At 38.9% G+C, this 13,434-nt stretch overlaps 1 protein-coding gene across 1 annotated transcript in view; it reads right to left on the reverse strand.

The window, feature by feature from the left end:
• Positions 1-258: 258 nt before the first annotated feature.
• Positions 259-13,434, reverse strand: part of LOC124545814 (odorant receptor Or2-like) — a 48,412-nt gene continuing 35,236 nt past the window's right edge. The window contains exon 5 of the mRNA XM_047124761.1: positions 259-397. Coding sequence (XP_046980717.1) covers positions 341-397 — 57 coding nt within the window. The 3' untranslated portion in view covers positions 259-340. The remainder of the gene's footprint in view (positions 398-13,434) is intronic.

A 13,434-nucleotide genomic window follows, 5' to 3' on the forward strand; every position in this document is an offset into this window, starting at 1 on the left:
CATATCACACCCAACAGAAGTAATCAGCTTCAAATGTGGCAGTTCATTTGCAACTGCTGTCTGTTTTCACAATAGGCATATCCATTTTAAACATACAAACATGTGCTTAAACAATGGCTAGTTTTAATTGTAGCTGACAATACAGGAAACTATTTGGTCTGAAATCCAGAACCAACATAAAAAGAGCAATACTTGCTAGCTAATGTTATTACTTACAGATTTTTTTCTGGAGTGTTATTATGAATTACATGCAAATCTCCTAAAAATGATCTCACCAAGTCATCTATGATTTATTGTGTCCACATTCTCTGAGACTGTCATTCTGACATCTGTTTGGACTCTAGCGTTTGTTCATTTGACTCAAAAGTGCGTAGTATGAGTAAGACGCATTTACAAGCTGAAAGAGAAATGAAAGGTCATAAATAACAATGCAAAGAATTGAAGTTATTGTGTGATCAGAAAGGAAGGAAACAGCATTGCTGTGGTCATACCTTACAGGCTGAATTTACTTACTCATATATAAAATTTCTTTTCACTGTAGACACTTTATAATATAAATCCCTTTAACATTGGTAAATGTCTTGAATTTAATGGGACTATGTTAACAGACTAATATATGAATTTGTGGATTATTTGTATTTTCAGTTTCATTTAAATTTCGGCTTAACCTCCATATATATAATAAGATAAATTACTGTATCATAGTATATCTTGAGATATTATGAAGAAAACTAGGAAAGATCAGAATGCTCAGCTGTAATGTTATTCAGTGAGCATAATGTTGAAGAAACAGTATTTTTCCTTTCTTTGATTAATTTCAAGATCTTACACTCATGCAGTGTTATAAAGTAAACTTATAACTGTCACAGGTGAACAGTATGTTCTTATTTTCTTTTTCAACTTAATTTTTCGTATCATGATTACAATAATCTGAGTTAATTCTTTCCTAATTTATTGGTACAAGAATAGTATATTCATAATTTGATACTCACTTCTGTATAGTCCCACTTACATAACTTGTTTTTGTAGGTAATAATGTTAACTTCAAAATAAAAAACTAAATCATAGATATTATTTTTTGACTGTGCATATATGAGTAAATTAACAATGTCTCAGGAAGAATACGTAAGTACCTGGTTTACTAAGATAGAAACAAAATAAACAATATTAAAAGTATCTGTGCATTTTATAATGTCATAAGTATGCATTCACAAACTACCTATTCTCACTTAAAAGGGCAAGCTGTGGGTACTGTAGAAAAAAATTTTCCATTGAAAAGTTGTTAATATGAAATTTCAAATATTTTCACTTAGATGAGAAAGCATCTATGCCTTTTATTCGAGCTTAGTTTTATTCATTCTCGAACTACAGATATTTCTTCCTTATAAGTGACGTGAAAGCTGATGGCGTTAATGCAGGGTAAATGCATTACGGTCACCCTCATATCAGTAGCGACGAGTAACTGTGTTATCAAAGAGGTTTTCAATCACTGTCTTCCTGACAGGCCATCCGTTACTCACTGTACAATGGTCAACGTAACTCGTAATTCCGTGAAAGTAGGGATGGCGTAGACAAACTGCTAGGGCGACGATCGGAAACGGCAGCGAATGGTGCTACATTAACGGCTGTTATGGCATCAGGTAGCCCCGCTGTTTAGGGTTACCATCTCTGATTAATAATAAAAGCGTTCTCCATCCCGCATTCGAAACCCTACACTGCTTAAACTTTGATTCATAGTCAGCATTGGCGGCCGACGACTTCCGCTATAAGATGTTGTCCTTATTCAGTCAACGGTCTTCTCAAACATGGCTGAGGAGCGGGCAGCGCTTCAGGACAATCTCTCGTCCCAGGGGTGGGAAACTGTCCGTAAAGGTTGAAGAAACAGCAATGATCAACGTCAGAAAGATGGAGAAGGCAATGCAAACTACTACGTTAATGACATAATATGAATCCACAGGTCATGTGGGCTGTAATTGACTAGTTCCCCATTCCGATGTCCGGGAGGGGACTGCCAAAGAGTAGAAGACCATGAGAAACAGATTGAATAACAAGCGAAAGGCTAACATTATACTAGTCGGGGTATGGAATGTCAGAAGCCTGAACGTGGCAGGGAAGCTAGAAAATGTAAAAAGGGATTACAAAGGCTTAATATACGTATAGAAGAGTTCTGTGAAGTGAAATGGTAACAAGAAAGGGATTTCTGGTTAGATAAGTATAGCATTAATATCAACAGCAGCAGAAAATGGTATAACGGGAACAGGGTTTGTTATGAATAGGAAGGTAGGACGCACAGTGACATTTTAGCGAGAGAGTAGTTCTCATCAGAATCGGCAGCAAACCAACACCAGCAGCAATTGCTCAGGTACATGTTTCAACATCGCAAGCTGAAGATAAAGATATAGAAAAGTATATGAGGGTACTGAAAAATTTATCAGTATGCAAAGGGAGCCGAAAACCTAATACTCTTGGAGGACTGGAATGCAGTTCTAGGTGAAGTAGTAGAAGAAAAGTTCACAGGAAAATATGGGCTTGGGACAAGGAATGAGAGAGGAGAAAGGCTAGCTGAGTTCTGTAATAAATTTCAGCTAATAATGGCAAATACTTTGTTGAAGAATCACGAGAAGAGAAGGTATACTTAGAAAAGACGGTACGTTACGTTAATATTTCAGTTAGGTTACATCATAGTCAGACAGAGATTCCGAAATCAGATTCTGGATTGTAAGGCGTATCCGGGTGTAGATGTAGTCTCAGATCAGGACATAGTAGTAATGAAGAGTAAGCAGAAGTTTAAGAGATTAGTCAGGAAGAATCAATACGCCTAGAAATGGGATATGGAAGTACTAATGGATGACGAGATACGGTTGACGTTCTTTAGGGCTGTAAATACAGCAATAAAGAATAGTTTAGGAAGTAGTACAGTTGAAAAGGAATGGACATATCTAAAAAGGGCAAACACAGAAGTTGGAATCGAAATCATAGCTAAACAGAAGGTAACTGCGAAGAAGCCATGGGTAACCGAAGAAATACTTCAGTCGATGAAAAAAGGACGTACAAAAGTGTTCAGAGGAATTGAGGGATACAGAAATAAAAATTAAAACCAAGGATGGCAATATTAATAGTTCAACTGGAATTCCATTGTTAAATGCAGAGGAGAGAGTGTCAGGTGGAAAAGTATACTGAAGACCCCAAAGTGGGGGAATATTTCTCTTATATGGTAGAAGAAAAAAACAGGAGTCGATTTAAAAGAGATAGGAGATCGAGTATTAGAATTCAAGGGATGTTTGGAAGATATAAAGGCACATTTGCATGCCGAGCGTGAGTTTCCGCGGAAACGCGAAATATTAATTAAATAAATAATCAGTGACAAATAAATAAAGCCTATGGCACACAACTGCAGCGCTGTGTCGCTGATAAAACAAAAGCACAATTACGTTACTCTTATGTTTGATTAAGAAAAAGAGAGCTCTGGTTGAAGTGGTGCGAGAAGCACGTATTTTATTTTATTGTCTGGCACACCGCCATATTTCATGTTATAGAAGAATACTGCGAGTTGCAACCACACTAGGCACTCGATTCTGTAAAGAATTTATATTTATAAAAGTAAGTAGGATTATGAACTGTAGGTTTATTCATTGAATATATCTGATTTAACTAACTGTGTAACTTCTTTATGTTTAGTAGACAATCACCTCTGTACGACGTATTGGCATGGCTGGCAAATTATTGTAATATTGAGATTTAGATTATGAGTCCGCACCTACCGCAGCAGTCTTTGGAAACGATTTAATTACGAAGTCCGATTATTTCAGTTTTATTTCACGGTCAACTACGAGTAACATTGCCTTTACGAAAAAGCCATTGTCAAGCGTCTGATAACGAATAATTAAACGTCCACGTTCCAGATAAGCAAAATATTAATTACAATTGCAATCACAATCACCATCATACAGATAGAATAATTAACATATTTAAATAACAATATATTTATTTATTTATTTTATTTATTTTATATTGGCGACCGTGACAGGACTGATTGGTTCTGTTGGGGCATAGTACATAAGCTACGTAAATGCTATAATACGAAGATTCTCAAGTGATTACCTGACGCACGTGGGAAAACCTAAAGCAATTCTATCAGATAATGCAGCATACTACTCTGGGTACAAATGGAGAAATTTCTTGAAGGACAATAACATTAAAAGTATATTTATTTCGAGGTTTAGTCCACAATGTAACGCGACTGAGAGACTTTTCCGAGAATTAAACCGTTTCATGAGGACCTATATTTCATCAAAACATACTAATTGGGTGTCCTACCTAAGTCTTTTCGAAGACGTACACAATAACTTAAATATTTACGATACGAATTACACACCTAACGAGATCATGTTCAATTGCAAACAGAACGATCAGTGGATAGGACCATTACCTAAGTTGTCAGACAAGGAAATCACACCTGAACAGAAAATAAAAGAAGTATTGACTACATTGACACATCACGCACAAATACGAAACAAACATCACAGAATCATAATAAAAAGAAAACAAAAATTCGAGGTAGGAATGCTTGTACTACTTCGTACTCATCATAAATCTGTAGCACTCAAACGACGCAACGCTAAGTGGCGTCTGCTATATGAAGGACCTTATATAATTGTTAACATACCGCATCCTGGTGCGTATCTGTTACAACATCCTAGAACTAACAAAATTATTGGGCTATACGCACACCGAGATCTTAGAGCATTTCATGCTGAATAATGTCAAAGTCATACCCATCAAAATATTGCTAAGCAACTCGAAAAACTCTGTTGTTACAACACAGATAATAAGTAGTATAGAAATTTTCATTTCAGCGGTTCCAGTGACGCAGTTGAAGACAGAAGAACTCTTCTTTCAGCGCGCGCCTCCACCTGAAAGACGGAATATTAAAGTAAAATTTATGGTTACGTAGCAGTGGATGACATATTAATTTTTCACGGAACATTTGTTACTGAAGGTACCACTGACTTGGTGTGACACCTGACGAACTGACAGACGTCATCTGTGAAGCGATCTTTTACTTTGAGAAATAGATTAGACGCACATCTCTCAACACGAAAAGCATCTATCAGTAGTCAAGGCCACACAGACACTCTACACACACGCACAAAACGCGAGGAATCGAACATTTTCTCTCTCTTACTATTTTGAATATTTATTGAGTAGTGAAAACGCCTGGTCTTGCCTACTGATGTAATGAATGTTGTGTCTAACCTATCTTAATTTCAGATGACATCACAAAAAACATCGATAATATCCCAGCAAAACAGCTAAAGAGGATGTAAATATCTGCAATTCATGAAATCAAATCTGACACAATGTAATAACCTATAGCGATGTAATGATGATGTAAACATGTTTATGTGCAACTATATTATGTTTATGCTAAGAAAATATGTGACATGTGTATGTATAATTACTTATTTTTTTAACTGATGGATAGTGTAACTGTTACTATGTAAAAATTTGAACAAAACGAGTGCCAAAAAGACATTGCATAGTGAGCCACTGTTCACGGACATTAACGAACATTACTAACTCTGCAACTACGCGGAAACCTATGTGAAAGAAACTGTTAATGCCATTCATTATGCAGCGTATCTATGTAAACGCGATGAACGATTTCCTTGTTTAATAACTACGAACATTTAGGTGAGCTATATTCAGCAAAAAACTGAAAATGTGAAGTGCATAATTCGTGCATCGTCTAGTGACATTACTACAGTACCCAACTTCAAGATGTTAACTGGATTAAATGGACACAAAGTGCCTGTCCAGGAAACAACACGACGGGTGGAAGAATTTTGGTTGGAACTTCAGGGAATTAAATGTTCTCGAAATGTGACGGACACTCTTACCTGGACTGTCCAAGGATCGACGCCAGCTATGTGCCGTCCGAGGTTCTGCAGCCAAGCTTCCACGGAATGTAAAAAACGAACTGCACGTGGACCAATTACTCGATGGGTCACGTCTGATCTGTAATAAGCAATGCTTTTAGTCACAACGAACTGCATCACTACGACTATAATGGAAATGAGAAATGGACACGCTTATATATTAATCACGTTGTTATACAACGATGTTACTGTGATCAAAAAACTTTACCACGACGATACTAACCTGTAAAAAATTATTGTGCAGCGGATGAATATGAACTGTAATAACGACACGATGTGTATAGGTCAACGCACCTGAAAAATACGGACATTTTTCTTTGAAGTATTTCAAAACAATACTATGTAACTAAGAACATTCAACAATCTAAGTTGTATTGTGTTATAACAAATATTGTAAATTTAAAACTAAGTTACCTGTCATAGAATGTAGTCTTCATATGTAATCTTGGTTGAATATTTTCTTTGTGCAACGACTGAAAAACGCGCGCACACGAACAATATGATCTGCAATACTGTGCCGCGTGATCTAACTGTACGATATAACGGCAGTGCCGCAGTTACACAGACGCCTCTGCGCATGCGCGCACTCTATCTGCCAACATTAGAACTTTTACGGCGCACCCGCGTCATTCAAATTTTGTATATAATGTGTATAATGTGTAATGTAAGTCATGTAAATAGTTGTAGATAACTTAGATTTTCTTGTGCCTTTAGGTGAATTGCTCGCCTGCAGGTGTGTCCTTTCGCCTCGCAATTCAGGGGGCAATATAAAGGCACATTTGCATGCCGAGCGTGAGTTTCCGTGGAAACGCGAAATATTAATTAAGTAAATAATCAGTGACAAATAAATAAAGCCTATGGCACACAACTGCAGCGCTGTGTCGCTGATAAAATAAAAGCACAATTACGTTACTCTTATGTTTGATTAAGAAAAAGAGAGCTCTGGTTGAAGTGGTGCGAGAAGCACGTATTTTATTTTATTGTCTGGCACACCGCCATATTTCATGTTATAGAAGAATACTGCGAGTTGCAACCACACTAGGCACTCGATTCTGTAAAGAATTTATATTTATAAAAGTAAGTAGGATTATGAACTGTAGGTTTATTCATTGAATATATCTGATTTAACTAACTGTGTAACTTCTTTATGTTTAGTAGACAATCACCTCTGTACGACGTATTGGCATGGCTGGCAAATTATTGTAATATTGAGATTTAGATTATGAGTCCGCACCTACCGCAGCAGTCTTTGGAAACGATTTAATTACGAAGTCCGATTATTTCAGTTTTATTTCACGGTCAACTACGAGTAACATTGCCTTTACGAAAAAGCCATTGTCAAGCGTCTGATAACGAATAATTAAACGTCCACTTTCCAGATAAGCAAAATATTAATTGCAATTGCAATCACAATCACCGTCAAACAGATAGAATAATTAACATATTTAAATAACAATATATTTATTTATTTATTTTACTTATTTTATAAAGACTTAAGATGAAATAAGGCAGAAGGGATAGATAACATTTCATCAGAATTTCTAAAATGGATAGAGAAGTGACAACAAAACGACTATTCACGTAGGTGTGAAAAATGTATATCATCTGACTTTCGGAAAATTAACATCCCTAAAATTATGAAGACTGCAAGCCCCGACAAGTGTGAGAATTATCACACAATCAGTTTAACAGCTCATTTAGGAAAGTTTCTTACGAGAATAATATACAGATGAATGGAAAAGAATATTGAGGTTGTGTTAGACACGATCAGTTTGGCTTTAGGAAAGGTAAAGGCACAAGAAAGCCAATTCTGACATTGCGAATGATAATGGAAGTGAAACAAAGAAAAATCATGACACGTTCAAAGGGTATGTCGACCTGCAAAAAGTATTCGACAATGGAAAATAGTGCAAGACGTTCGAAATTATGAGTAAAATATGGGAAGCTATAGGGAGAGACAGGCCGTATACGACATGTACGAGAGGCAACACAGACTAATAAGTGCTTGGATTAAAAAGGGTGTAAGATATTGATTTAGTCTTTCGCCCTTACTGTTCAATCTGTACATAGAAGAAGCAGTGACCGAAATAAAAGAAAGTTTGGGGAGTGCAATTAAAATTCAAGGTGAAAGGATATCAATTAAACGATTCACTGATGACATTGCTTTGCTGAGTGAAAGTGAAGAAGAATTACATGTTCTTCTACATGGAATGAACAGTCTAATGAGTGACCGCAATGATTCCAAGATTTAAATTAATTAGACTTATGTCTGTGATGGTATGTGAAGGCAATTGTGTATGTAGTGAAATGGAATGCTTGCTAATGGACCTCCAGTCAAAAGCAGATACTTTGGCATTGATTATCACTCCATTGAACTACTCAGGTTCTCCAAGAGCCCCCTGCTTTTAGTTCCCAAACAGCACGATCACCACAATACCCTCTCTTCACAACATAGCAGAGCAAGAGAAAAAGAGGGAAACGTTTCGTGTCAAGAGATCTTTTAAGAGGAAACCATTTACTCTGAAGCAGGAAGCTCCTTAAAACATTACAAAGCACAGAACACTTTGCCCACATACAACTGTGCATAGCAACATTTCATAGAGAAAGGAATATTTAAATTTGCCATGAGGATTTGTAAGTTACTTCATGTCTTTGTTATTTGTCACGATCCAGTGCCTCTCAGAACTTCCAGTTACTATCAGGAAGATACAGTCAAGGGGAGCTATGTTGGCGACTTATGTAAGGCATGAGTCGAGCTGCGAAGCAGCGTTGCAAGCTCTAACACCAAGGGATGGCGTTACACTAGCTGCCGGAATGACCTGCTGACGGTGATGCTACATTCAGTGTAATAGAACATGGAGAGTATGGTAGATTTTCCGTAGTTCTTGTAATTAACTTCACAATATCTTTTCAGCAACTTCGTTGTTTTCGTAGAGTGCTCACATAGGTTTCTGTCGAGTGCCTGGTTCCAATGGCATCTCCCTGGGAACCATAAGGTGCTCCTAGTTGTAGCTTTGGTTCAGTGGGGAGTAACTATTAATCGTACTACATCTTTTTCTATCAGTACCTATAGTGCTGTACAATATTAGTTCCCGCAACTTTCATCACATTATGTACAAAAAGAGCGCCTCCTCCCTTTAAAGAAGCTATACATTTCCTACGCGTCTCTCCATCGCCCAGAAAATTGAGGACCCATTCTTGCAGAGTAGGGGTTACCGCACAGGATATCTGGGTCTTCACCTGAGAAACTGGCTGCTGTATTTCCCTGCCCACGCGTCTGGAAGTTCCGTGATGGCTTTTTATTCCTTTCTGTTCGTAATACGCCGCAAGGTTGGCCATGTAGGCGTTCAGTGCATCCTTGCTTACTCTCTCCTCTGGCCCATAATTCTAAGCCGATACTAGCCTAGGATATTAAATGCATGGAAATAAAATAAAGGTGTCCTATGAAATAGTGTTTATTGAATGTAAATAAATCGACCTTACATTAGGTTGTGAAATGATTCATTCAGTAATCAATGTCGAATGAAGTGGAATGGAGTGTGGAACCCACCTCACTGCTACGCCAAACCCCCTTTAACTTCCTGGAAAACACGTCAAGCGTTCCTGTACCCTTTATGTGTTAAACTATGTGATAAAAAGTATCCGGGCACATGGCTGAAAATGACTTACAGGTTCGTGGCGGCCTTCATCGGTAATGCTGGAATTCAATATGGTATTGGCCCACCCTTACGCTTGATGACAGCTTCCACTCTCGCAGGCTACGTTCAGTCAGGTGCTGGAAGGTTTGTTGGGGAATGGCAGCCCATTCTTCACGGAGTGCTGCAATGAGGAGAGGTGTCGATTTCGATCGGTGAAGCCTGGCACGAAGTCGGGGTTCCAAAACATCCCAAAGTTGTTATGTATGATTCAGGTCAGGGCTCTGTGCAGGCCAGTTCATTACACGGATGTTATTGTCGTGTAACCACTCCGCCACAGGCCGTGCATTAGGAACAGGAGCTCGTACGTGTTGAAAGATGCAATCACCATCCCCGAACTGCTCATCAACAGTGGGAAGCAAGAAGGTGCTTCAAACATCAATGTAGGACTGTGCTGTGATAGTGCCACACAAAAAAGCAAGGGGAGCAAACCCTCTCCATCAAAAACACGACCACACCGTAACACCAACACCTCCGAATCTTACTGTTGGCACTATACACTCTGACAGATGACGTTCACCGGGCATTCGCCATACTCGCACCGTGCCATCGAATCGCCACATTGTGTATTGTGATTCGTCACTTCACAAACCGTTTTTCCACTGTCCAATCGTCCAATATTTACGCCCCTTACACCGAGAGAGGCGTCGTTTGGCATTTCCCTGCGTGATGTGTGATTTATGAACAGCCGTTCGACCATGAAATCCAAGTTTTCTCACCTCCCGCCTAACTATCATTGTACTTGTATTTGCAGTGGGTCCTGATGCAGTTTGAATTTCTTGTGTGATGTCTGGATAGATGTCTGCATCTTACACATTACGAACCTCTTCAACTGTCGGCGGTCTCTGTCAGTCAACAGACTAGGGCGGCCTGTACGCTTTTGTGCTGTACGTGTTCCTTCATGTTTCCACTTTATTATCACATCGGAAACAGTAGACCTAGGGATGTTTAGGAGTGTGAAAATCTCGCTTACAGATTTATGACACAAGTGACACCCAATCACCTGACCGCGTTCGATGTGCGTGAGTTCCGCGGACCGCCCCATTCTGCTCTCTCGCGATGTCTAATTACTACTGAGGTTGCTGATATGGATTACCTGGCAGTAGGTAGTGGCACAATGCACCTAATATGAAAACCGTATGTTTTGCAGGTGTCCGCATGCTTTTGATCACAGAGTGTATCACAGGACTGGCCTCAGTAGAAATTGCGATGTAACTGGCGAATAATTAAAGCTACGCTCAATTGAGAAATAACATTTTTCTCATGTGATGTTGTTGCTGTTGACCTCAGTCCTGAGACTGGGTTGATGCAGCTCTCCATGCTACTCTATCCTGTGCAAGCTTCTTCGTCTCCCAGTATTTACTGCAACCTACATCCTTCTGATACTGATTAGTGTATTCATCTCATGGTCTCCCTCTACGATTTTTACCCTCCACGCTGCACTCCAATGCTAAATTTGTGATCCCTTGATGCCTCAGAACATGTCCTACCAACCGGTTCCTTCTTCTTGTCGAATTGTGCCACAAACTCCTCTTCTCCCCAATTCTGTTCAATACCTCCTCATTAGTGATGTGTTATACCCATCTAAACTTCAGCATTCTTCGGTAGCATCACATTTCGAAAGCTTCTATTCTCTTCTTGTCCAACTATTTATCGTCCATGTTTCACTTCAATACATGGCTACAATCCATACAAATACTTTCAGAAAGGACTTCCTGACACTTAAATCTATACTCGATGTTAACAAATTTCTCTCCTTCAGGAATGCTTTCCTTGCCATTGCCAGTCTACATTTTATATCCTCTCTACTTCGACCATCATCAGTTATTTTGCTCCCCAAATAGCAAAACTCCTTTTCCACTTTAAGTGTCTCATTTCCTAATCTAATTCCCTCAGCACCACTCGACTTAATTCGACTACATTCCATTATCCTCGTTTTGCTTTTGTTGAGTTTTTCTTTTGTTTCCTTTACTTCTTGCTGAATTTACAGATTGAATAGCATCGAGGAGAGGCTACAACCCTATCTAACGCCCTTCCCAGTTACTGCCTCTCTTTCATGCCCCTCGACTCTTGTAACTGCCATCTGGTTTCTGTACAAATTGTAAATAGCCTTTCGCTCCCTGTATTTTACCCCTGCCACCTTTAGAATTTCAAAGAGAGTATACCAGTCATCATTGTCAAAAGCTTTCTCTAAGTCTACAAATGCAAGAAACATAGGTTTGCCTTTCCTTAATCTTTCTTCTAAGATAAGTCGTAAGGTCAGATTTGGCTCACGTGTTCCAACATTTCTACAGAATCCAAACTGATCTTCCCCGAGGTCGGCTTCTACCAGTTTTTCCACTCGTCTGTAAAGAATTCGCGTTAGTATTTTGCAGCTGTGACTTATTAAACAGATAGTTCTGTAATTTTCACATCTGTCAACACTTGCTTTCTTTGGGATTGGAATTATTATCTTCTTATTGCAGCCTGAGGGTATTTCGTCTGTCTCATATATCTTGCTCACCAGATGGTAGAGTTTTTTCAGGACTTGCTCTCCCAAGACCGTCAGTAATTCTAATGGAATGTTGTCTACTCCCGGGGCCTTGTTTTGACTCAGGGCTTTCAGTGCTCTGTCAATCTCTTCACGCAGAATCGTATCTCCCATTTCATCTTCATCTACATCCTCTTCCACTTCCACAATACTGTCCTCAAGTACACCGCCCTTGTATAGACCCTCTTTACACTCCTTCCACCTTTCTGCTTTTAATTCTTTGTTTAGGACTGGGTTTCCACCTGAGCTCTTGATATTCTGGAAGTGGTTCTCTTTTCTCCAAAGGTCTCTTTAATTTTCCTGTAGGCAGTATCTGTCTTACCCGTAGTGAGATAAGCCGATACATCCTTACATATGTCCTCTAGCCATCCCTGCTTAGCCATTTTGCACTTCCTGTCGATCTCATTTTTGAGACGTTTGTACTCCTTTTTGCCTGCTTCATTTACTGCAATCTTATATTTTCTCCTTTCATCAATTAAATTCAATATTTCTTCTGTTACCCAAGGATTTCTACTAGCCCTCGTCTTTTTACCTACTTGATCCTCTGCTGCCTTCACTACTTCATCCCTCATAGCTACCCACTCTTCTTCTACTGTTTTTTGTTCCCCCATTCCTGTCAATTGTTCCCTTATGCTCTCCCTGAAACACTGTTCAACCTCTGGTTGTTTCAGTTTATCCAGGTCCCATCTCCTTAAATTCCCACCTTTTTGCAGTTTCTTCAGTTTTAATCTACAGTTCACAACCAAGAGATTGGGGTCAGTGTCCACACCTGCCCATGGAAATGTCCTACAATTTAAAACCTGGTTCCTAAATCTCTGTCTTACCATTATATAATCTATCTGATACCTTCTAGTATCTCCAGGATTCTTCCATGTGTACAACTTTCTTTTATGATTCTTGAACCAAGTTTTAGCTGTGATTAAGTTATGCTCTGTGTAACATTCTACCAGACGGCTTCCTCTTTCATTTCTTACCCCCAATCCATATTCACTTACTATGTTTCCTTCTCTCCCTTTTCCTTCTCTCGAATTCCAGTCAAACATGGCTATTTAATTTTCGTCTCCCTTCACTACCTGAATGATTTCTTTTATCTCATCATACATTTCATCAATTTCTTCATCATCTGCAGAGCTAGTTGGCACATAAACTAGGACTGCTGTAGGAGGCATGGACTTCATGTCTATCTTGGCCACAATAAGATGTTCACTATGCTGTGTGTAGTAGCCTACCCGCACTCCTATTTTTTATTCATTATTAAACCTACTCCTGC

This window comes from Schistocerca americana, chromosome 8 (genome assembly GCF_021461395.2).
Source record: "Schistocerca americana isolate TAMUIC-IGC-003095 chromosome 8, iqSchAmer2.1, whole genome shotgun sequence".
Lineage (NCBI taxonomy): Eukaryota > Metazoa > Arthropoda > Insecta > Orthoptera > Acrididae > Schistocerca > Schistocerca americana.